The sequence below is a fragment of the Oncorhynchus kisutch genome, linkage group LG11 (genome assembly GCF_002021735.2).
Source record: "Oncorhynchus kisutch isolate 150728-3 linkage group LG11, Okis_V2, whole genome shotgun sequence".
Lineage (NCBI taxonomy): Eukaryota > Metazoa > Chordata > Actinopteri > Salmoniformes > Salmonidae > Oncorhynchus > Oncorhynchus kisutch.
In genome coordinates, this window is record NC_034184.2 from 39,461,437 (window position 1) to 39,485,450 (window position 24,014).

Sequence of the window (24,014 nt, forward strand, 5' to 3'; positions counted from 1 at the left end):
GGTCTGAATACTTATGTAAATAAGTATTTTTTTTATGTATAAATTTGCTAAAATCTATAAAAGCCTGTTTTTTTTATTTGTCATTATGGGGTATTGTGTGTAGATAGATTTTTTTTAAATGCAATATATTTTAGAATAAGGCTGTAAAGTAACAAAATGTGGAAAAAGTCAAGGGGTCTGAATACTTTCCGAAGGCACTGTATCCATCAGAGAGAGGGTTACAATACAGAGTTGATTAATGAGAGATGGAAATGGAGAGAGAAGGGGAAACAGAGAGAGAAAGAGCAGAGAAAGAAAGAGAGTCATGTAACAGGCATTATGTCACAGCTGAGGTCACCAGATGACAGGAGGGAGGAATGGAGGGGTGTGCATGTGTACTGTGTATGCGTGTTTATCATGTGTGGGTGTCAAAATGTATTGGTTGCATACACAGTTTTGCAGATGTTATTGCAGGTGCAGCGAAATGCTTATGTTTCTAGCTCCAACAATGTAGCAATACAATAATAATACACACATAAACCTCCCCCCCCCCCAAAAAAAGAAAGAAATTAAGACATATCAGAACGAGCAATATAACACACATACTGTGTGTGTGTGTGTGTGTGTGTGTGTGTGTGGGAAGAAAATTGTTGTATTCGTAGTGTATTTGAAAATACCAACTTTAAAAATACTCAAGGCAGTTGAATAGAGGCAATTATTAGTTAAATACACGAAAAGTAATTATTTCCTTTGGCATTCAAATACAGGTTTCAGAAAAACAAATCATATTTGAAGGTATTTTAACATTTGCGAGTTATTTGAAAACAAAAATATATATATTTGATGGCTGCCAAATATTTGATGAAGAAACATAAACTACAACAGTTAGTTTAATTCATCTAAATCACCAACCTTTTCTGAGTCAAGATCACTTCCTCAGTAAAAAAACATGACTTGCATTTTTTAAAACATTAACCTAATAAAAACGGTTCTGTAGGAAAGAGGCTGGGCAGTAGGCCTTATACATTATCACAGCATATTGGCTATATGCCTGGCCTGACAATATTGTTATTCTCAGACCATATTACAGGCTATTTCAAAACTCAACTTTTGGTAACAAAATAGATCGGTGGGTGTAGCACTTGTAATAATAATAAAAACGCAGGGCTATCGATACACTTGACTAGCACTCAAGCACATTTTATGTTTTGTAATAGTGTTGACAGTGCTGAATAAAAAGTTAATCATGAACTCATTCGTAAAAACAGCAGCTATTTGGTGTATTCTTTGACAGTCTCTCTGTGGCCATGGTTTTAAAAGTTAATACATCTTACGTAGGCTAATATCAATGTTTGCTGTGTCAGAGGTCTTGGAAGCGCTGTAGGCACGGTGATTTGAGCTATCCGATTGGCCAGCGCACTCTCACACACTCTCACGATCCACAGATCTCCCGGTCCGCCGGGAGAGGCGGAGTTTGTTTTCAGACAAATTAAATGGTTCAAAATGGGAACACTTTGTTTACCCGGTGCGCAGGGCTTCTGAATCAATTGCACCGCGAATAGAAAACGAAATGTTTGGTGATCGACTAATAATGACTTGAAGATCGACCAGTTGGCGACTGGTGAAAATATCCAGTATGAGAATTTAATGTTACTGAGAATACTAACAGTAACTGCTAAAATATGTCAGTTAATTGTCTAAGGGAACTAAATATCCCTAAACTGCCTTCTTGAATCAACTACAGAAAAGGTAGGTGGAAAATCATGTTAATTTGTATTCTGAGTAAACTATCCCTTTAATGATAGCGTGTGTTTGATATAAACAAATATATAAAAAAGAGTTGCACACTACATATGATATATTTCAGGGATATGTTGTGTAGTGTGTGTGTTTGAAACAAGAACTCTCAGATGGACAAAGAGGTTCAAAATTTTCTGAGCATCCAACTTCCCGTTTGCAATGTTTACAAATGGCTTTGAATTATTTTATGGAATCATACAATTAATTGCAGCTTTTGACCTTTCCAGTTCCATGTTTTAAAGAGTCATACACTCAACAACAAAAAAGTAGAAGTTATGAATACTGTTGTGTGCATTTTTTGTATAATATCTGTATAATTACAATTTTGGGGGATGAAATTAAACATGAAACCTGTTTGATCACCATGCACTGCAAAATCATTCTGGTTATGGATAAAGAGAACATCAACACATTAAAATCAACACGCCAGAGGATATGTAGTTGAGCATCACAACTTATTTATATTTATCTGTACAAAATATAATTGGTTTGACTTGATTTTCTACACCTGGGGCCTGTTCAGGAGATTGGAAATGTACAGAATGTTCAGATATAAATGCATTATGTACAACAAATATGATCGACTGAAAGATAGATTTGAATAGTGTAGGGAATTGTGTTTGCTCTATTCATTCTATTTCTATCTGCAACATGCATTACCTGATACAGCCATGCTTTTAGTTAAAGGTAGCTAATCCAATAGTTTATGTTCCAGATACAACCCTACCATTAGTTAAAGAGTGGTTACTTTCTGAGATCTGTATTCAAATAGTTTTAAAAAGTAGTCATTTTTTGGGATCTATAGTCACAGGTATAGTTACTTTCCACAAATAATATTCAAAACTATAGTTATCCCAGGTCTGGTGTGTGTGTATTCAGTCCCTTCTCTCTCTGTGAAGAGTGTAGTCCAGGTTAATAAGCTGCATTAGGAAGCCTCTGTTGGGGAACACCCATCGTTTTTGCTGCACCAGCCGGATGGCTGCCAGCAGAGGATGATGATGATGGATCATGAGGAAGGCTAGGACCAACGCAGCCGACCGACTCACTCCTACAGCACAGTGCACTAACACCTTGCCTAGGGAAGACAATAACATATATACATACAGTCATGCATCAGTCACTCACACTCACGCACAGACAACACACACACACCAGCTCACTGTATGGGTCGTGGCTTACCTCCTGACTTTAATGCCTGGTGGATGAACTGAGCAGCAGGGTGAAAGAAAGGTGAGAGGTCAAAGGTGGGTAGGTCATTGGCAGGAACACCGTAATAGCTGACTGTGGTACCGTAGTAATCATCACTGCCTTTACAACACATCTTACCATGGGCTGCATTCAGGACATGAGTGATGCCCAACTTCCACAGCTCATACTTGTTATGAGACATATACCTAGGAGAAACAACGTAGAGATATCACTACAATAACACACACCATCACGCACACACACACACCAACAGTACATACTGATTCAGCCCATAGCTATCATGAGACATGTAGCTGAGACACACACCATATCCAAATATACGTGATGTCTAAGTATAGGTGTGTGCATGCACATGTGTGTGTCTGTGTAATTACGACTGGAAAAGCAGGTGTACTCACATATCCCCCAGGTATAGGTTGGGCCACACCTCGTCTCCGTGCCTACAGGAGCTCTGGGCTGAATGTAGCACCTCCTCCAGCTCCTCCAGAGATGGAGGCTCACACACATCTGGCTCACATTCACAACTCTGCCCAGTGTCACATGAGCCTGAGACACCTGACACACAACCCAGTAGCTCACCTGTCTTGCTGGACACTGTACTTGAAACTCCCTCACTGGCCATTGTAAAGCCTAAACATAAACAGTGATAGTCCTCAGCTCATACAGGCCTCGAACATAAACAGACCATTGCCTCTGTACTGCAAACTCTCCCTAGGCACACTTGTTTTTGCTTGCCTGGTGTGCCAGGTAGGAAGAGTTTTCAAGCTTGCGTTATGACAGCAAGTGACTGACATGAACAGACGGAACAGTTAGTGGTGTTGACTAAATCTATAACACCATCTTTATACCCCCTCTAGTGGACATTGAAGCCCAATGGCTTAAATGTCTGCAAGATTGAAGGAAGGAAGAATGCTTTTACAACCATACTACATCTCTGGCTGCATACAGCAGCAGACAGCATGATTCTTGAATGAAGAGTGAAAGTCTAAAACGCATTTAGGTTTGTCAGCAAATATACTGATAACTAGTTTTCCCTTGTGTCTTTGTTGTCAGTTTTCATTTTATCTGACGCTTGAGAGCGCCGCACTATAGTAGAGCGAAGCTTGTGACGTCATTGAAAACAGGAGCCAAAATGGCAGCGACCATGAGCAACGTGGATGAAATTCGGAATAGAGTGATATTAGGTGAATTTGATATAAAAAATGTAAGTGATTTAAGATTATAGAATAAAATCTGATAAATTAAGATACTGTTTGTGTCTGAAATATATGTGCAGATGTTATTGGAATTAACGGGTAGCCAACATTTGCTTGCGAAACATAATGTGCAGCTAACGCGTTAGCTAGCTAACGTTAGTACGGTAGAAAATACAACACAGTTCGCACACAGCATATTTCTCATGAAATATATGTACTGTGTTTAATACGCCAATAGATGAGTTGATCTGCGACGTATAAGTACTTTAACATTCTTCAAATGTTTCCAGGTTCATACAACAGATTACCCTGGCAATTATCCTGGCTACGATGACACATGGAACTTGCAGAAATTTCAAAAGGTACCTAACTTAGCTAGTTAGCTAACTATTATCATGCTGGTCTAATTTTACATTCAGGTCTGTTAAGTGGAATGCCAATAATACCCTTTACGTCAATATTATGTATTTATTGCAGAATTTCAGAATCGACGTGGTGCAAATGGATGAGACTTCTCTGGAGTTCGACATGGTGGGCATAGATGCTGCTCTCGCCAATGCCTTTCGAAGGATATTGCTTGCAGAGGTAGCTACTAACTACCCAAATAGCGTCCTTTCAATAAAAATTATATAATAAGTGGTGTCCATGTTTATTATGTTTTATATGGTACATAGCAACATGACGTGTATTAATACGCCCTCTCCTAGGTCCCCACTATGGCTGTCGAGAAGGTGCTTATTTACAACAACACATCTATCATTCAGGATGAGATCCTTGCCCACAGGCTGGGCTTGATCCCTATCAAGGCTGACCCACGACTGTTCGAGTACAGAAGCGCAGGTACATTTATGCTGCATACCTTGTCTCCACTTCCTCTGACAATGTTAACACAAAGTTCCAAGACTTGTCTTGTAGAGGGTCACTGCCAACTACATCAGTTTTAAGGCATTCGTGCTTTTCCCAGGGGACGAGGAAGGCACAGAAATCGACACAATTCAACTTCAACTGAAGATCAAATGCACCAGGAACCCCAGAGCCACCAAAGACTCAGCTGACCCCCGTGAACTTTACCTGAATCACATGGGTAGGTAAGGCCGTGGATTGGGGCCAGCTCCAAGCATAAGTGGTCACTGGACGCTCAGGGGCACCATTAGGATGTTGGTGGGAGTCTCAACTTACTGTTGAGAGTTAGAATAGTAGAATACACAAAGTGCAAGTTTAAAATTTGGTTGTGCATCAGTAGTTTTTATGTCAGTCACTGACTCACTCAATTAGCCATGTCAGCAAACAATTTTTAGATTAAGTTAGTCAAGCCAGTTATCTAAACCTGTCCTAATCATTGTCGAATACCGACCAGGCACGCAGGGCACATGCCCTATTTATTTTTTGAGTCACTCTCATATGATTAACATGGCATAAGTCATGGGAAAATGTGTAGAATTGCAGGAGATATGCTTTAAAACTGCAAAAATGTCTCTGTCCCATGGTAAAATGAGTAGAATTGTATTACATTTTTTTACACTGTTTTTCCTCAGTGTACTCTAAGGACATGAAGTGGGCCCCTATTGGGAACCAAGCTGATGTGTTTGCAGATGCCAACATCGGTCCAGTACATGGGGACATCCTTCTGGCGCAGCTCCGGCCTGGACAGGAGCTGGATATAGTCATGCACTGTGTGAAAGGCATTGGTGAGAGGACTTTCTCTGCAAAATGTTATAATGTCTGCACAATGGCAATCTGATGACAGTTTAACCTTTCTCAAGCCCTGTAACCAGTGATGTAGTACACAATGTAAATAATGTGGGTAAATGCTGATATTTGTCTGAATAAGTTAATTCTCCCTGTATTTTCAATGCATTTTTAGCAATGGGTGGGTAAACACTCGTCCAAATAAAAATACTTTATGTTAATTTACCCTCGCTACGCCGTTGCCCGTCGCTACAGATCTACGTCATATTCTGTTGAAATTAGTGATATTTCTTAGCTGTTCTGGTGGCTTAATCCTATGCTCTATGTTTCCAGGTCAAGACCACGCCAAGTTTTCACCTGTAGCTACAGCCAGTTACAGACTCCTTCCTGAGATCACACTAATGGAAACAGTGGAGGGGGAGAAAGCAGAGCGACTAAAACGCTGCTTCTCACCTGGAGTCATTGAAGTGGAGAACCATGGGGGTAAAACAGTAGCTATAACATTTTGAAGCATTGTCCTTTGCACATACTGAAATTGTACTTTTACTGTAGCTATTTAAGTTCCATGTAGTTAATTCTCCATCTCCGTCTCAGGAAAGGTTGTTGCCAAGGTGGTGAACAGCCGCTTAGATACCTGCAGTAGGGAGGTTCTCCGACATGATGACCTCAAGAATGCTGTGAAACTTGCAAGAGTGCGGGACCATTTTATCTGTAGGTACCCAGTGAATTTAGACATCACTATGTTTCGTGAATTTGTGAAATGTACAGTCATAATGTCTAGTAAACTCAGCATAAAAACAAACGTCCTTTTTTCAGGACCTTGTCTTTCAAAGATAATTCGTAAAAGTCCAAATAACTTCACAGATCTTCATTGTAAAGGGTTTAAACACAGTTTCACATGCTTGTTCAATGAACCATAAACAATTAATGAACATGCACCTGTGGAACGGTCGTTAAGACACTAAGAGCTTAGAGACAGTAGGCAATTAAGGTCACAGTTATGAAAACTTAGGACATTAAAGAGTCCTTTCTACTGACTCTGAAAAACACCAAAAGAAAGATGCCCAGGGTCCTTGCTCATCTGCGTGAACGTGCCTTAGGCATGCTGCAAGGGGGCATGAGGACTGCAGATGTGGCCAGGGCAATAAATTGCAATGTCCGAAATTGTGAGATGCCTAAGACAGCGCTACAGGGATACAGGACGGACGGCTGATCATCCTCGCAGTGGCAGACCACATGTAACAACAGCAGGACAGGTTCAGGATGGCAACAACTGCCCGAGTTACACCAGGAAAGCACAATCCCTCCATCAGTGCTCAGACTGTCTGCAATAGGCTGAGAAAAGCTGGACTGAGGGCTTGTAGGCCTGTTGTAAGGCAGGTCCTCACCAGACATCACCAGCAAAAAGTGCTCTTCACTGACAAGTCGCAGTTTTATCTCACTAGCAGTGATGGTCGGATTCACGTTTATCGTCGAAGGAATGAGCGTAACACCGTGGCCTGTACTCTGGAGTGGGATTGATTTGGAGGTGGAGTGTCTGTCATGGTCTGGGACGGTGTGTCAGAGCATTATCGGCTTGTTGTCATTGCAGGCAATGTCAACGCTGTGCGTTATAGGGAAGACATCCTCTTCCTTCGTGTGGTACCCTTCCTGCAGGCTCATCCTGACATGACCGTCCAACATGACAATGTCACCAGCCATACTGCTCATTCTATGTGTGATTTCCTGCAAGACAGGAATGTCAGTGTTCTGCCATGACCAGCAACGAGCCCGGATCTCAATCCCATTGAGCGCGTCTGGGACCTGTTGGATCGGAGGGTGAGGGCTAGGGCCATTCCCCCCCAGAAATGTCTGGGAACTTGCAGGTGCCTTTGTGGAAGAGTGGGGTAACATCTCACAGCAAGAACACTGACTGTTAATTTTGACCCCCCCCCCCCCCCACCCTTTTGTTCGGGGGCACATTATTCAATTTCTGTTAGTCACATGTCTGTGGAACTTGTTCAGTTTGTCTGTTGTTGAATCTTATGTTCATACAAATATTTACACGTTAGGTTTGCTGAAAATAAACGCAGTTGACCGTGAGAGGATGTTTTTTTGCTAAGTTTAGTACATAGCCCATAGTGTTTCCACTGGAATATATTTGCAAGGGTTGGGGGAATTAAGGCTTTAGATTTTGGTTACTTTTTTATTTTAGGTTTTCACTCAGTCCTGTTTTTAAACTTTTTTTCTTTTTTCGAACATCCCATTTTTGTTGTACATAAAAATGTTAAAACCACACCAGGAGACCACTTTTGAGGTCTGGGAAACATGTATGAAATTGACTTTTGCTTCAGTTATCCCTTAATTCCGATACATATTCAGGTACATATGAACGTGATGGAGTTTGCAAAACAAATGCCCACTGGATTGCTGCAAATAATAATTATATAATTCTGCCAGGTAGATAGAACTAGCTACAAAGTAACCTATTCAACATTTAATTCAAGGTTTTTGGGAAAGCCTTTCCATCGATCAGAAGACCGATCATTAGCATAGCTATATATTTTTTCCTGTTCAATATTTTGTTGTGGTGGCAAAAATTTTGCGGCGGCGATGCACTGCTGCTAAATGAATACGAGGGTAACACTGCCCATATTGTTTTGCACTGTAGAAGCTAATTGATTTTCCTCAGTGATTCTAGTACTTTATTCGTTTAGTATAGTTTGGCATTCTGTGCATGAACCCTGTCATCAATCCTGTCTTTCCTCTTTCCCATACAGTTTCTGTAGAATCCACTGGCATCCTGGCACCTGATGTCCTGGTCACAGAGGCCATCAAAGTTCTCATGACCAAGTGTCAGCGATTCCTCTGTGAACTCGATTCCACAGAGATGGAATAAGAGCTATTAAGTTGGACCAAATGGAAATACCCACTACAGGGGTTGGATATATGTGTGTGTTGAGCCGGTGTGCAACATGCTTTGGATAGTAGAATACAACACCAGTTGGAATAGCAGAACAATGCGGGAATGCTGAGGATGCTTTATTTTAGATTAACTAGACTATGGATTCGTTTGTTCAAATATGTACCCAGCATGACTTTGTTTGTCATCCTCAAATAGTTGTGCTACTTATATATTTTGTATTCTGATTCATGCTAATGTCACTTGCAAATCCTTATGGCTCACCCATGTCATTAGCCAATTTGTAGAATTCTGCCTGAATTCTGTCCTTTTGGGTATACAATAAAAATAGGTTGATGTCTTTACTGAATGAAGATGGATTTAGAACTAATTTGTCAATGGCGGGATTGTCTCTTCTCAACCAGGTGCACAGTTATGTGTTGTGTTCTGTATGGACATGTTTCATGAAACAATAAAGGTAAAGCATATTACTCTAAATACTGATGTTGCAACATCTGTGCATACTTTACATTTTAGCAGATGCTCTTATCTAGATTAATTACAGGGCCAATTAGGGTTAAGTGCCTTGCCCAAGGGAACATTGACATCTGTGTGTATCTGCATCTGTGGATCACAGGTACCTTAAACAAAATTGGCCACGGTATTTTTGTGCATGCAAATTGCCATCGATAAAATGCAATTGTGCTCGTTGTCCGTAGTTTATACTTTCACATAGTATAACCCCACTGCCAAATGGGACACTGTTCACAACGTTGACATCAGCAAACCGCGCAGATGTCTGTACAGAAAAAAGATTGGGTAACGCAGCTTGATGATTGCTTCTTGAACAATATCAGTTGTAGCCAATGACATGACTAAAGTGTAAATCAGATTGACATTATAATTGTGACACTATAACCCAGGGCTGGACACAGCTGTTTGTAGGGACGAGTGGGTTCATGCAAAGTCTTGCTACTTTGTTTACGCAAGTTAATTGAAATAGTTGTGTACAGTCTTGCGAGACTTTTTCGAGCGTTGTTCAGAGAATGTTCCCTATGAAACGTCATTTCCCCTATCTAGCAATTGAAGATGGCTGCCGTTGTAGAAAGAGCCGAGGGAGGTTTTGGAGCCCTGGATTGCGACTCGGCTTTACCGAGATTGTCTACACCACCACCGGATCAACTACATCAGAACAACCCGCTCTTAGGACTTCCCATTGTGGCGATTGAGACTATTCTCAATTTCCTGTCTTACGACGAAATCAGCCTGCTACGCTTGGTGAGAGAAAACAAAAACAAACCATTAAGCAAATACCAATGCAGCGTCTGGCTAATCTAGCTCCTGCCAACGTTAGCTATTTAACGAAAGGTAGTAGTAGTAGTCACTGCTTGCTTATATGTTAAATGTGGATGTCTTTCCCACTTTTAGTAATAATAATAGCCAAGGGTACCGAAATATAGCCAACTAGCTAAGCTAGTTTAGGTTATTTGCATCGGCTTTTATTTCAATTTCATTCCCAGTTGCTTTAGCCAGCTAGGGCCCTCTCCTGGCTGGAACTCGTGACAAACATGTCCATTTCAAACAAACAAATGGCTATATTGTTTGTTTAAATTTCTACTTTTCTAGCTAAGTAAATGCGTCATCTAGTGACTTAGTATGTTTGTCAAGATTTAGCAAAAAATCTGTGTAATTCTGAATGTCCACACTAAACTGGCTGGCTAAACATTTTAAGTTTGGTTTTATTTCTGCTTTCCACCAAGTACAGTAAGACTTTAATTTACAGTGGTGGAATAGGCCAATTGACATCTAGATTTGTGTGTTGGGGAGGAGTAGTAGGCTATTCCCGCTCTACCGCAGCCCTCTTCGATCTGGCCATTGTAGAGTGCCAGTCGGCGTTAAAGTGGAACTGACAGTATTATATCTGTTCATATACACCCCCAGTAATGACACTTACCTGACAGGTGTTCACTTAGATATGGTAATTTGTAGAATGTTTGGGAATTGTCTACTAAGGCATTTGTGAAAATGTTATAGTAATAGTGTGAAAGCGGCCATGTGTTTGGAAAATGTAATAGACACTGCAGTAAATAAAAACATCTGTCTCCTCCAGGACCGGAGTCTACGCAGACCGGTGCACCATAGCCAATCAGAGCTACAGTAGGTCTTAATGCAAACAAGAAATTGCCACAGGCCTGCCATCATTCACTTTGAACTGGACTGTGTTTACAGGCAGTTGTAACTGCACGACTTTAGGTCAATAGAACGCATTCACCGAAAACCACAAATACACCTGAATGGATTTCTGCAGATGTCAATACCACGAGAGTTCTCTTAAATCAAATCAAAGTCCTATTGATCAAACCATGAAAGGTATGCTCTCTCCCTCAATTATGCACAAGATCAACAACTAATGCTAGCCAGAGCAAGACGCTTACTGACTCCGGTCATATTCAGCAGGTGTTGTGTAAATTCATCAGTTATTCTGCACTCCGGCACACAGATGAAAGCATCTCGTGTTGGCAAATTCACTCTGGCTGTCTATGCCAATTTGAGCAAACTGGATAAGTCGTTCAAGTTCTTGCTTGCAAACCAAATAACCCCTGCGTCTTTAGCTGTGTATAGCCACGGAAAACGAGATTTGGAGAGGTCACTCAATGTCATCCTCCTAGCAGCTAGCTAACGTTAGCCTCTGTGTTTTAAGCATGCTACATAAATGGGTAGCTAGCCTATTAGCCACGTTATGACTGACTTGTGATCATTGCCCTTGCTAGTTTGATTGTAGTGACATTCCCAGTCTTAGTTACATTTGTCTGTTTTTGTCTGAGATATTGAGTCATTGAAACTGAAACGGTGTATCCTGAATGGATGCAGTAAACAATGTACCAGGCCAGCTGTGATTTACAACCTAATAGCAATATTTGTGGGACTACCAAGAAATGAATTGGGGAATTATATTTATCATGCATTGAACAGCATCCAATTATTCTACCAAAAATCCCTTGGTGAATGTCTTGGAATGTTGAGTCAAATAGAACCTGTTTATAAATTTGGTTTTGTAGCATAAACTGGGAATTCATATCTGCAAAGTTAAAAAAGCTGCCAGTTCCACTTTCAGGCCAGCCAAAGTTCAGTCTACTATAGGGATTCTTCAATGGTCTTTCATTTAACGAAAGATGACACAATTTTCATGCACATTTTATCATTGTTAGATGTAAAATTGCGCGACTAACATCTCTTTAGGTATGTCGCTGCCCAGCACATCTGTGGGAAGACAACCTGTGGTTACCTAGGTTCAAATGCAATTTTTCTTGTCTGCTTGGTTCAGTCATTACAAAACTACATTAAAGAAAAGTACATGTCTTAAGAGTACTTTAAAACATTGCATGTGTTCTCACTACTTAAAAAAACATATTGCAGGGCTACCCTCATGCCCCTTCTCATGACTGCGAGCAGCCATGTGAGTGCTAGCTACTCAACATTAAGCTAGCCCAACTGGACTCGGGTAGACGTAACATAGTAAATGTAAATACGGGACACTCCAATTAGTGTATGCTATGTATTAATTTCTGCATGTCAATCATCTATTTCTTTCAGTGTTAAATTGGGATTTGTGGTGGCTAACGCTAGTTGGGTTAGGGACAGGGTTAGTTAACATGCTAAAGTTGTCTGTGGTGAGATTCAAACATGCAACCTTTTGGTTGCTAGATGTTTATATGCTCACCCATCCGCCCTACTTTTTGTTTTAGTTTTTTTGCCTTAAGTAACCTGTCATGTATGTGTTTGTTTAATGTTACATTAGAGGTGTTTATGTATATAATATATTTCCAACCATATCAAATGTAACAAACTAATTTGAGTGTCCCGGATGTACATTTATTATGTTACGTGTAGTCTGAGACCAGGTGGGCTAGCGAAGACCAACAACACAAATAAATGGACTTTTCAGCTACACGTGGAGTTACAAACGGACTATACTAAACAAGTTAAATGTCTTACCTGTGATGTTTGTATTTATTTCCACACGCATGTCTACGCCTACGTGCAGCCTACTTAGATACCGGGTCCGCACATTTCCCACTCTCCCATGCTGAATAGCCTGAAGCCATATGGCTCTTCTCACATCCTCGATTTCCCTACATGGGTGTATTGCAGCATTTTTGACCTGGCTACATGTACATTGAACAACACAGCAGCTTTTCGGACATGTTTTATTTCTGTATAACAAAAAATCCATAATGAAGTTAGCTCTTTTTGTTTCCCCAATTTGTGGGTGTGGTCAAGGGGAATTCATTCTTAGTATGAGTATACTGAAGACAGTACAGTATGATGGGAAGAAACTGCATCTCGAATAGAAATCCTCGATCACAATTGTAGTCTATGTCATGGCGACATTGGCTAGCTTGGCTCATGACCTGATGACATGTTTCTAACGGTTGTCTTGCGCCGAACTGCACCTGTGCAGGCAGTGCACTCTTTCGACAGTTTTTAACGTGTCTGTATGTCACTTTCACCAGGTTAGAGTAATAACGTTGGCTGGAATCTAGGTTAACTTTTTAGATTTAGAATTAACTACTACTGACAGTGCAGGTGACTGCTGACTGATCTACAAATCACCTTGCATCATAAATAACGACTCGTTATTTGTAAGTCAGTCACAATTTACTCATGATTCATCACGGTTTTGATGCTCTCGAACACGGACAGATTTCTCACACCTGGGTCTGTTTCGCAAGCATTCTCGGAAGTCTTGCGACATTGTTTCTGGGTTTAGAAACTCTGTGGCTGTACCATCACCCCACTGGTGCACCCTGCAGTGCAAACTGTCACTTTAGTTTGAGGATCACAGGCTGTATGTGTCATGCAAGGTCATGGGGAGGTTGGAGGGTAAAAGACATGCTATTCAACCATACCTTCCCGACTCTGTTCTTTTCCCAGGTATGCAAGCGCATGGACATGATCAATCAGCGCATGCTGAACCAAGGCTTCCTCAAGGTGGAGCGTTACCACAGCCTGTGCCAGAGGCAGGTCAAAGCCCAGCTTCCAAGGTCAGTCTCAACACCACTGGAGGGAGTTCTATAGTATTTGATGTGTATGCTATTTGAATATACATGTTTTTGCTTGGCCTATGTCCTGTAGCAAATCAATGAGTAAAAGTTGGTCTATTGCAATTCAGGAAATTAAGTCAGAAGTGCTTGAGCTCTGTAGGAACTAGGGCAGTCTTGTTCTTTCGACCAATCGATTGGTGTACATTTTAAGATGTGTATTTTTCCATATAAACACCATATTTTATAAATCATCTAAGTAGGTTGCTGAGCTTGTCTAATGCTTTAAAATTTCTTCGGGTTCGGTGTTCATTCCACGGGACGGTTGAGTTAACGTAGGCTTATGTGATTAGCATGAGGTTGTAAGTAACAAGAAAATCTCCCAGGGCATAGACATATCTGATATTGGCAGAAAGCGTAAGTTCTTGTTAATCTAACTGCACTGTCCAATTTACAGTAGCTATTACAATGAAATAATACCATGCTATTGTTTGAGTGAACAATTTTGAACATGAAAAGTTGTTAATAAACAAATTAGGCATATTTGGGCAGTCTTGATACAAAATTTTGAACAGAAATGCAATGGTTCTTTGGATCAGTTTAACATTTTGCACATACAATGATGCCATTTAGTCGCCAAAATCTAAATTGCACCTTGGCTGGAATAATAATACATTATGGCCTATCTCTTGTATTTCAAAGATGATACAAAAAAAACAATTTTTTTTCCTTTGTATTATTTTTCTACCTGATCTATTGTTATATTATCCTACATTTCCATGAACTTCATTGTTTCCTTTCAAATGGTACCAAGAATATACATATCCTTGCTTCAGTGCCTGAGCTACAGGCAATTAGATTTGGGAATGTCATTTTAGGTGAAAATTGGGGGGGGGGGTGTAATCCTTAAGATTAAAATAAAAAATGCACAAATTACTAGAGAGGGAGCCAGAGATCAGTATAGCCTAACCAGAAGCAAAACTTGTTCCCGACCAAATGTGCTGAAGGTGAACCGAAGCCTTAAAACGTGAAGTTTCTTGATCCCCATCGAGGGAGGGGTGGATTTTGATTTGACAGGAACACCATGTGTTGGCTCCTTCAATTCTTGCACATTTTCTCAAACTACTAATTTTGGAACCAATCAGAACTCTCATACATACCTGTTGTAATGAAGGCAGCCAATGGCCTGCTTCTATCTATGATTTAAACACAACCTCTTGTTAAACCGCAAGCTGCTGTCTGATGAAGAGGAACAGATGTAGCTAGCTGGCTCCCCCAGACTGAAATAAGATATCTGTGAGTGAAATATGCAATATGAGTTGTTTTGATGAGGTTACTCATTTTTCTACTTAAAAAAAAAAGCTAGCCGATATTAGACTAGCCAGTTGTTTAAAAATAAATAAATAATTCGGTTTGACCCTTTTTCTCCCCAATTTCATGGTATCCAATTGGTAGTAGTTAGTCTTGTCTCATCGCTGCAACTCCCGTACTGACTTGGGAGCCAGCGATTTTAAATGTCCATTTGTGTTTTCTCTTAGTGAATTCAATTGTTGAATCATGTTTTGTCTCATTTTCAAGTAACTAGCTGCAGGCTTAAAAACATTCACTCATATACAGAGACAGTCAAGTTTGGACACCTACTCATTCAAGGCTTTTTCATTCATTTGACTGTTTTCTACATTTTAGAATAATAATGAAGACAACTATGAAAAGACACTTGGAATCATGTGTTAAACAAATATTTACATTTTTTTTTTTCAAAGTAGCCACCTTTTGCCCTGATCACAGCTTTGCACACTCTTGGCATTCTCACAACCAGCTTCATGAGGAAGTCACCTGGAATGCATTTCAATTAACAGGTGTGCCTTGTTAAAAGTTAATTTGTGTAATTTCTTTCCTCAATGCGTTTGAGCCAAACAGTTGTGTTGTGACAAGGTAGGGGTGGTATACAGAAAATAGCCCTATTTGGTAAAATGCCAAGTCCATATTATGGCAAGAACAGCTCAAACAAGCAAAGAGAAATGACAGACCATCATTACTTTAAGACATGAAGGTCAGTCAATCCGGAACATTTCAAGAACTTTGAAAGTTACTTCAAGTGTTACCTCTGCTGCAGAGGGTAAGATCATTTGGCTTTACTGCCTCTGAAATTGCAGCACAAATAAATGCTTCACAGAGTTCAAGTAAGACACATCTCAACATCAACTGTTCAAAGGAGACTGCATGAATCAGGCCTTCATGGTCGAATTGCTGCAAAAAACTCCTAAAGGACACCATTAAGGGCCAAGAAACACATGCAATGGACATCAGACCGGTGGAAATCTGTCCATTTGGTCCAAATTTGAGATTTTTGTTTCCAACCGCTGTGTCTTTGAGACAGTTGGTGAACAGATGAATTCCGCATGTTTGCTCTTAGTGGAACTATAATTTGTTTTTCAACATACAATGACGCAGCCTGGTGGTGTGTTGGGTCATTGTAAGGGATATTTGACCAAGAAGGAGAGTAATGGAGTACTGCATCAGATGACCTGTCCACCACAAGTCCACCAGGAGTACTGTATCAGATGACCTGTCCACCACAATCACCTGACCTCGACGCAATTGAGATGGTTTGATATGAGTTGGACTGCAGAGTAAAGGAAAAGCAGCCAACAAGTGCTCAGCAAATGTGGGAACTCCTTCAAGACTGTTGGAAAAGTATCCCAGGTGAAGCTGGTTGAGAGAATGCTAACTAACGTCCAATGTTTCGCAGTCATTGGTCGGCACGGGAGAAGCTCGCTCTCTGTAAAATTCCAAACGTTCTAAGCCATTCGCTTTCGAGAGGCTGGTCCGGATCGTCCTTGAACCAGTCAGTCGTCTGTTTGGACCGTTCTGGACCAGCCTTGATTTGTCCCCAACTTTGTTCTGTCTTCTGAGCTGTTAATGCTCTGTATTATGTCATGTTTTGTGGACACCAGGAAGTACTCTTCTGCTGCTGCTTTTGCAACATCTAATGGGATCCTAATAAATTAACAAATTTCAATGTCTAGATTTTTGGTCTGGAATAAATCTGAACCAATCAGACGTCCATGATTTTGACTGGACCGGCCTTGAAAAATAGACTTCTATAAGAGACTTAGGTTCTGAGTGAAAGTTGAAAATAACTTCAATATCTGGGAAATAGGGATTTTAGACAAATTTTCTAAATGTTGGATTACTGGGTCTGCTCTAGATTTGTGGGTTATATGAGGGCATCAATTTATTTGCCTTGCCTAGGGTGTCAGGATGGCCAATTTCATATAATGCAGCTTTGGATGTTACCCCAGTCTCGAAAGCGACTGGTTTGGAATATTATGGAGAAACTACTTAAAAAAATATATATATTTTTAAGTGCCTACAATTCAAGGCTGATCAGACCGCACCAAATCTGCATTTAACATGGACATCAAAGTTGGGGCCAAATCAAGGCTGGACTGGACCAAACAGATGTCTATGATTTGGTTTAACGCTGGTCCCAACTGCACAAAAAGACAATAGGACCAAAAACAATACGTCCCAAAAAAAAATGTTGGCATCGGTCCATGCTTACTGGGGTGTGGCCTACAGTGTCTGCTACAATGTAATTTTATAAATGCCCATCCATGTGGCAGCCCTACTGTTTGTAAAACAGGCAGTTTCATTGGCTTGACTAGTCCTGCTTCCTGTGACTAATCAATTTGCCTATTTAAGCTCTGAATATCAGCTACTTAAAATTAACTTTATCAGGAGTTATCCTGAGACTATTTGCAATGTGTTTACACAGTGGGGAAATGCTTATCACAGGTTCGGCATCAGTGCTCGCCTAAAAATACCATTCCACTGGTTAAGGTTTAGTTTTAATAATTTGACCAATTTTTTTAAAACAAGCGCACACCTTGAAAAGGCCATACATGCGCATGAATAAAATCATTGAGGATAACACACAGACTTATTTCCATTGTGGTCCTCTTGAGACAAAATTGCTAGACCAGATCGAACACGGCAGTGAAATAATAAAACAATGAGAGAGCCAACTCATTCCATTCTGAGGCTCCATTACACAAGAATGTTCCTTTACCAGCATTACTCCTGAACCTTTATAAGCACACATCAGCAACACCTGATCTGGGTGCTGTGATTGTGTGCATCCCTAACACGAGGAAAGTAATCACTGAGATATCTGGGCGCAGGACCATAAATACTCCTGTAAACCAAACCTAGTCAAATCTGGGACACCTTCGCCTCAACAGGCAGCCAGTTTAGTTCCTGAAAGCAGCTCCTGCCTATGTGAGTATGTGGACTCACCTTCAATACTAGCCCAGAATAAGCTGATCAGGGTATCTGGAGCTTCCCCTTCATAAGTTTAGATAAGCCCCCAAACCAGGACGTACTAGCATAGTCAAAATGGCATTGAAATGAGGGCAGTAGCTAGCACTTTCATGGAGTCCTTAACAAGCAGCTTGGACAATCTAGGCAAACACTTAGTCCTGGCATTAACCTTCCCTAGCACCTTATTGGCCATGCTCACACCTCCCAAGCTTCCATCTAGGATACATCCCAAGTAGCTAACAGAGGTTTTAGTAGTCAGCACCTCACCCCCTAACTCCACTCTAATTTCTGACGACCTACACAATTTAGGTCTGGATCCAAAAATAATTGATTCAGTTTTCCCTAAGTGCAGAGATCGCTTATTATCTCCAAGCCATTTGCTAATGCAAGCCAAGAGCTTGTTAGTGTTTTTGGGCATAATTATGAGGTTTTGATGTTGGTGTGTCTTGGTCAGTTAAGCTTTGACAATGTCGCCCTCGTTAATCTGCCACCGTAGGTGGACTCCTAATCCTGCCTAATGGGCTAAATGCCATGCTTTCAAAATATAAATATTGACATGGTACTAGCTCAACAAATTAAGTTAATCATTGGGTGGGAGTGATTCTGACTTTTTTAAAGAATGAAAGTTGTGACAAATCAAATTTCCCACACCCGTAATCTGATAGTCAGGTGGAGCTCAGTCTGCCCAATGGCTCAGGTGCCCACACACACATTGACAGGCACACTAGCAGAGGTCTACTCGGCATAAGGTCCCCTCAGACCGATCCAGCTCAAAGGCCCAGCTTCTGAGATTCCCCTCAGCAGCAGATATTCATTTTAAAATGGAAAATGTCATCTTTATTGACACTTTAAAAAAATATATAAATTCTTTCCCCTACTCAAAATGAATCACTTTAAACTAAAATGTATCGGAGCGTTGCAATTCTAGATCGAACCGTTCATGAAAGAAGATCCATGTTTTCCTTGTTACAATAAGAAAGATGCATTGTGGATAATTAAATAAAATGAATAATTTGACCATAAACTTGTGAATGATTAGCCTAAAATTATAGCCTACTCACCCCAGTGTCAGCAGCACCACCAGTGCATTACAAAAGTGATTACCTCATGCCTCGAGGCTATTTTTTTGTTTGGCTATACTTTTATTCCAAACCATTCAGCAACTTCACTTTTTGATGATCCCTCAAGTTTGCATTCAATCGGGATAATGTTACTTGTAATCATAAAGTTATGTCATCTTGTCCAATGTGTATATTTGGTGCGCTTAGGCCTCCCAAGTGGCACAGTGGTCTAAAGTGCCACTAGAGCTTCTGGGTTTGAATCCAGGCTCTGGGCCGTCGCAGTGCATGCTGACATGGTCGCCAGGTGTATGGCGTTTTGATGCGGCTGACTTCCGGGTTAAGAGGGCATTGTGTCCAGAAGCAGCGCAGCTTGATTGGTTTGTTTCAGAGGACGCACGGTTCTCGACCTTTGCCTTTCCTGAGTCCATACTGGAGTTGCAGTGATGAGACAAGACTAACTACCAATTGGAAACCACGAAATTGGGGCTAAAATATTTTGTGCTTTGTCTTGTGGCAGGCGGGAGTCGGAGCGGAGGAACCACTCACTGGCCCGTCACGCTGACATCCTGGCTGCTGTAGAAACGCGTCTCTCGCTACTCAACATGACCTTCATGAAATATGTGGACTCCAGTCTTTGCTGCTTCATCCCTGGCAAGGTGCCTAGATTCATCCTCTTTAACCTACCACCCACTAACGACCTGTCGCATCTGTACATTAGATGCTAATTTCTGTTTTATGGTTTTCTTTTACATCGACTAACTTTAGAGCTTCTCCTGTTTGGCCAGATGATGGCACTCCTGTTCTTAGATTGACTATAGTTTAGGAAAATCATTTAATCAAATCATTTATCAAAGCATAATTTTTTTTTAAAGTGGAAGACCAGTTCCATCCCAGAATGAACATGCTAGCTACTTCCATTAACTTGGACTCAACATTACACACACACACCAGGATCACATTCTTAACATTCTAAGCCTAAGCGTACAATTTATTCTAAGCTTAAGGTTCCCGGCATGTGACTGTGTCTTTCCCTGAGGTGATTGATGAGATCTACCGTGTGCTGCGCTATGTGAACTCTACACGTGCGCCCCAGCGGGCTCATGAGGTGCTGCAAGAGCTACGGGACATCTCTTCCATGGCCATGGAGTACTTTGATGAGAAGATCGTCCCCATCCTGAAAAAAAGGCTTCCCGGGGCTGACCTGTCAGGGCGCCTCATCGGATCTGCCCCAGGTAATGAACAACTACACTGACCTTTCTATGGCGAATAAAGATTCAGCAAACACCCATGTTATTTAATATGAATACAATTTAACATGACAATATTTATTGTTTGACTTCGCTACCCATTTAAGAGTGTACCTAAGATCATCACCCTCCCTATTCTCTCTGCCTACCCCAGTGGCCGGCCCCTCCACCTCCCTGACCACCATGTCCCTGCTGGCCAAGAACACGCCGTCACGCTCTGAGATGACCAAGGTGCAGCAGCAGGTAAAGGTGAATGGGGCGTCGATGACGGTGCTGCGGCGGGAGAATCAGGAGGTGCGCGTCAAGCAGCTGGAGCAGCAAAAGCAGCTGCAGGACCAGGAGCAGAAGTTGCTGGAGCAGACTCAGGTTATCGGGGAGCAGAACGCCCGGCTGGCTGAGCTGGAGCACAAGCTCAGGGAACTGATGGACAGTGCGGTGGGGGGAGGTGCCAGGCCGGCCGTAGCCGCCTCCACCACAGCAGCTTCTTCCACTACGGGCTCTTCTGCTGTCGCCACGACGTCTTCTGCTGCCGTCGCCACGGCAACCAGTGCGGTGGGTAGCCCGCCCTTGAAACGCACCAGGAAGAGCTCAGACCTCCCGCGCCAGTCCAAACGCCTGCGCAGCAAGAAATAGGACACAATGTTTTTTGTTTTTGCCTGATTGCACATCCCACCATGTCCTGTGACATTTCTTTTAATTCTCATTGTTTGGAATGTCTTTAGGAGAGGGGGGGTCATGGTAAAGGAGTTCGGAGTTGCTCTGTTTCCCTTGCGTTGAATCCCTTTGTCATATCCTTTTCAAATTCCTACAGAAACTACACCATGGACACGTTTATGCTGATTTGGCCAGCATATTTGGGCAAGAGTGCCAGTAGTCTCCACAGTTTAACCACTGACTCTTAAAGCTACTAAGAATTTGCACACTAGTTGTTAAGGTTAGTTTGAAAAGTCAAACACCAATTTTGGTGTTCACTCTTTCTTGTCCATCAACAAAATTCAATCCACATTAGGTTGTTGGCTCCTAGTCGGGAGAGAGTCTTTGCAGTGAGGCAAGAAGTAATGAGAGCTTTCTAATATGTATCGCTTAACTACTGAAAAGGTTGACTTTGGTTGGTTAGAAATGCATTTGAAATATTGGCTAGACGAGACCACTCAGGATAAAGGATGTTTAAATTCTGCCTCTCAGACAATTTTGTTCTTATTGATGCAAATGTAATTTCTTATTGTATTGTTCTCTGTTGGCCAGGTGGGATTGCTTGAAAAATATCCTTGAGCAATATTCTTCATTTTCTGAGACGGGCTAAATTTAAAGTATTTGATTCCTGCATCGAGAGGGTTATATCCCAAATGTGGCGCAGTAAAATTTAAAGGAAGTTAGTCACTTTCCAAAAAAATAGAAATCTGTGTATTTTAGCCAGGTCCTGGGAGATCACACATCTTCATGAAAAGGACAGTTTGAGGGTTCCTGTTGTAATGAACACTGTTCAGCTAGCATTAGTGAAATGACACACTTGATTTTAAATGCATTTCTGTGTTCCACATGAAGATGCAGTCTGGCACTCCATGTTGCGTTGAAGACAGGCAGGCTAATGTGGCTATTTATCATGTAGCCGAGGGCACATCTAAAGCCATGGTGCCTGGGAAATTAAGGGAGTCTTGACATTGAGCAATGGAAGGACAGCTATAGGAGCCCAAACGTATAGTTTTCAGAGATTTCTGAAAATAGTTCTCGGACACCATGAAATCTTCCTTCAGGGCGAGTATTTCTGCTCCACCGTTATCTGTCATTTTTGCGAATGCCTGTCATTGATCAAATACTAGTCTGTGTAAAATGGGATTTATATGCAGTCAAGTATCTGCTGTCTTTGGGGAAAATTCATCAAAGCTTTATCGAAGAGGTAGAAATGACCCTCTGTATTGATTGACCAGACAGGTCGAAGGTAAATTTGCCACTTAGAAAATGTCTCCACTCCAGTGTATTTAGTCAGTTGTCATCTAGACCTACTGATCTTATTGTTACGGTGTCTTTGTACACAAAGTTCATCTGTTCAAGAAATATTCAGATTTGCCAAATGACTGTTGTACAACTACAGTAGTCTGTCTACTAATGTAAGACCTACTGAAGATGCATTGTGGAAGGAGTTCTACTAAAAGTGACAAGGTTTTTAAGTCTTAGGATTCTCCCTGATTGCTATAAACTCTCTTGCACAATAGCACCTTTCCCATTTCAAGATCTCAGCACACAGTTCTCTTTTCAGTTTGAGCCCAAAATGCGGCTGGAAACGTAAGAATGACCTCAACTACTTGTGGCATGAAATCTCTGTGTGGCATACTGGGAAACGCAGTTCACAACTGAGTGGACTCAAGCGTGTATTCTAAATGGACTGGGCAGAAAACAATTATCTAGTGGCTTAATTTGAGACGGCGTCTCAGTTTAGAAATGAGTGTTCTATTAACTTCATGTACTTAAGTGTAGATTGTGGATTATAATGTATGTATAAGAGTGTAAATTGGCCAAACTGTATGGGTTGCGCACTTTACCGTTACAAGTACAAATGACGCATTAAAAGATAACATATTGAGTTATTGGTGTGTGTGTGTTTGAGTAGTTTTGCATAACTTTTTTTCTTTTTACTGTAAAATGTGCCGATACGTGACAAAGCCTGATCCATATGAGGAACATGTGTGACCTATTCCTCCAGTATGGTTCCTCCTATCCAAAACCTTTTCATAAAAGGTAGCTGTAGTATGAGATCTAGTATCAGGCCTTTTACTTGATGTGGAATGGAAACAAGCCAGACCAATACATCTGATCAGATATTATCTACAGGTACTAAACTCTTACCTGGGTAGTCCTGCATCATATATGCTCTGTAAATGAGTTAGAACGACACACACAAGCACGCTGCAACACGTGCAACTCAAGTCATTACTGTACCCTCCTTCCCAACAGTGACTCATCCGAACTTCAGAACAGTTTCATCAATCGAAAAGACTGCATGAAAGAAGATGTCTGTCCTGCTGTGGGTATGATTGAGGAACAATTTCACAAAACTTGAAATGCCTTGGCTGATTATGTATTTATTGTTTAACAGAATAGCTTTCATAATACATACTTTGTATTAGAATGCCAATGTTTATACTTTTTACTGTAGCTGATCAGTGGATTGTTTTAAGAGGACATGGTCTTCTGCACTTTGCTATTTTAAACTCTGCTGTGCAACTACTATAGAGCCTGGTGTAACAGCGACATAGATGAATTTACATGCCAGAGCAAGTTCCTGTTACAGAATTCGAAGGAATTTACATTGCGATAAGAAACTGTGCTGTGTGTTGGTTTAGCAACCCTGTAGGTATTTGCTTACCGGTATCTTAATTATATTTGGTCACATGTATCCTCGGTTTCCTTTTGGATAAAACAGGAAATGTTGCTTCCACACTGCAAAAGTTTTTTTTTTTTTTTTTTTTTTTTTTTTTATTAACAACAAATCAATACATAAAGCACATGAGGGAACACAAGCATACATAGATTACAAATAATAGACAATCGAGCTAGGGGGTACAATATCACATTACAATTACACA

General features: G+C 41.0%; 3 protein-coding genes across 6 annotated transcripts; 2 read left to right on the plus strand and 1 right to left on the minus strand.

Annotated features, from left to right (window-relative positions):
- The first annotated feature begins 1,466 nt into the window (after nucleotides 1–1,466).
- On the plus strand, nucleotides 1,467–9,252 carry polr1c (RNA polymerase I and III subunit C). Of its 2 annotated transcripts, none has more exons than XM_020495152.2 (9): nucleotides 1,467–1,728; nucleotides 4,475–4,546; nucleotides 4,662–4,769; nucleotides 4,892–5,024; nucleotides 5,149–5,268; nucleotides 5,720–5,872; nucleotides 6,207–6,356; nucleotides 6,468–6,584; nucleotides 8,633–9,252. In XM_020495152.2, exons 3-9 carry the CDS (start codon nucleotides 4,686–4,688, stop codon nucleotides 8,749–8,751), a joined length of 876 nt encoding a protein of 291 aa, XP_020350741.1. In that variant the 5' UTR covers nucleotides 1,467–1,728; nucleotides 4,475–4,546; nucleotides 4,662–4,685; the 3' UTR covers nucleotides 8,752–9,252. The 2 variants fall into 2 exon arrangements, with proteins under 2 accessions (XP_020350741.1, XP_020350740.1); XM_020495151.2 differs by lacking the exon at nucleotides 1,467–1,728 and adding an exon at nucleotides 3,852–4,192.
- On the minus strand, nucleotides 2,218–3,823 carry LOC109899704 (dual specificity protein phosphatase 13). Its single transcript, XM_020495153.2, has 3 exons — nucleotides 3,387–3,823; nucleotides 2,959–3,173; nucleotides 2,218–2,854 (listed from the first exon to the last, which is right to left on the minus strand). Exons 1-3 carry the CDS (start codon nucleotides 3,608–3,610, stop codon nucleotides 2,655–2,657), a joined length of 639 nt encoding a protein of 212 aa, XP_020350742.1. The 5' UTR covers nucleotides 3,611–3,823; the 3' UTR covers nucleotides 2,218–2,654.
- A 402-nt stretch (nucleotides 9,253–9,654) lies between the features above and the next one.
- Nucleotides 9,655–23,015, plus strand: LOC109899702 (F-box only protein 28). 3 transcript variants are annotated; one of them, XM_020495148.2, is made up of 6 exons: nucleotides 9,655–10,032; nucleotides 10,865–10,911; nucleotides 13,690–13,799; nucleotides 19,701–19,839; nucleotides 20,220–20,415; nucleotides 20,585–23,011. In XM_020495148.2, the coding sequence occupies exons 3-6, from the start codon at nucleotides 13,702–13,704 to the stop codon at nucleotides 21,061–21,063; spliced, it is 912 nt and encodes a 303-aa protein (XP_020350737.1). In that variant the 5' UTR covers nucleotides 9,655–10,032; nucleotides 10,865–10,911; nucleotides 13,690–13,701; the 3' UTR covers nucleotides 21,064–23,011. The 3 variants fall into 3 exon arrangements, with proteins under 3 accessions (XP_020350737.1, XP_020350736.1, XP_020350738.1); XM_020495147.2 differs by lacking the exon at nucleotides 10,865–10,911 and having other exon boundaries at nucleotides 9,682–10,032; nucleotides 20,585–23,015; XM_020495149.2 differs by lacking the exons at nucleotides 9,655–10,032; nucleotides 10,865–10,911 and adding an exon at nucleotides 10,926–11,124 and having other exon boundaries at nucleotides 20,585–21,756.
- The last annotated feature ends 999 nt before the right edge of the window (nucleotides 23,016–24,014 follow it).

Bases quoted from the DNA above. Each gene is read 5' to 3' on its own strand.
- LOC109899704 (XM_020495153.2), bottom strand. From the start codon at position 3,610: ATGGCCAGTGAGGGAGTTTCAAGTACAGTGTCCAGCAAGACAGGTGAG. The intron at 3,174-3,386 runs GTGAGTACACCT...TGTTTCTCCTAG, and splicing joins AACCTATACCTGGGGGATAT to GTATATGTCTCATAACAAGT. The intron at 2,855-2,958 runs GTAAGCCACGAC...TGTCTTCCCTAG, and splicing joins CCAGGCATTAAAGTCAGGAG to GCAAGGTGTTAGTGCACTGT.
- polr1c (XM_020495151.2), top strand. From the start codon at position 4,121: ATGGCAGCGACCATGAGCAACGTGGATGAAATTCGGAATAGAGTGATA. The intron at 4,547-4,661 runs GTACCTAACTTA...TATTTATTGCAG, and splicing joins ACTTGCAGAAATTTCAAAAG to AATTTCAGAATCGACGTGGT. The intron at 6,585-8,632 runs GTAGGTACCCAG...TTTCCCATACAG, and splicing joins AGTGCGGGACCATTTTATCT to TTTCTGTAGAATCCACTGGC.
- LOC109899702 (XM_020495147.2), top strand. From the start codon at position 9,844: ATGGCTGCCGTTGTAGAAAGAGCCGAGGGAGGTTTTGGAGCCCTGGAT. The intron at 13,800-19,700 runs GTCAGTCTCAAC...GTCTTGTGGCAG, and splicing joins GTCAAAGCCCAGCTTCCAAG to GCGGGAGTCGGAGCGGAGGA. The intron at 20,416-20,584 runs GTAATGAACAAC...TGCCTACCCCAG, and splicing joins CCTCATCGGATCTGCCCCAG to TGGCCGGCCCCTCCACCTCC.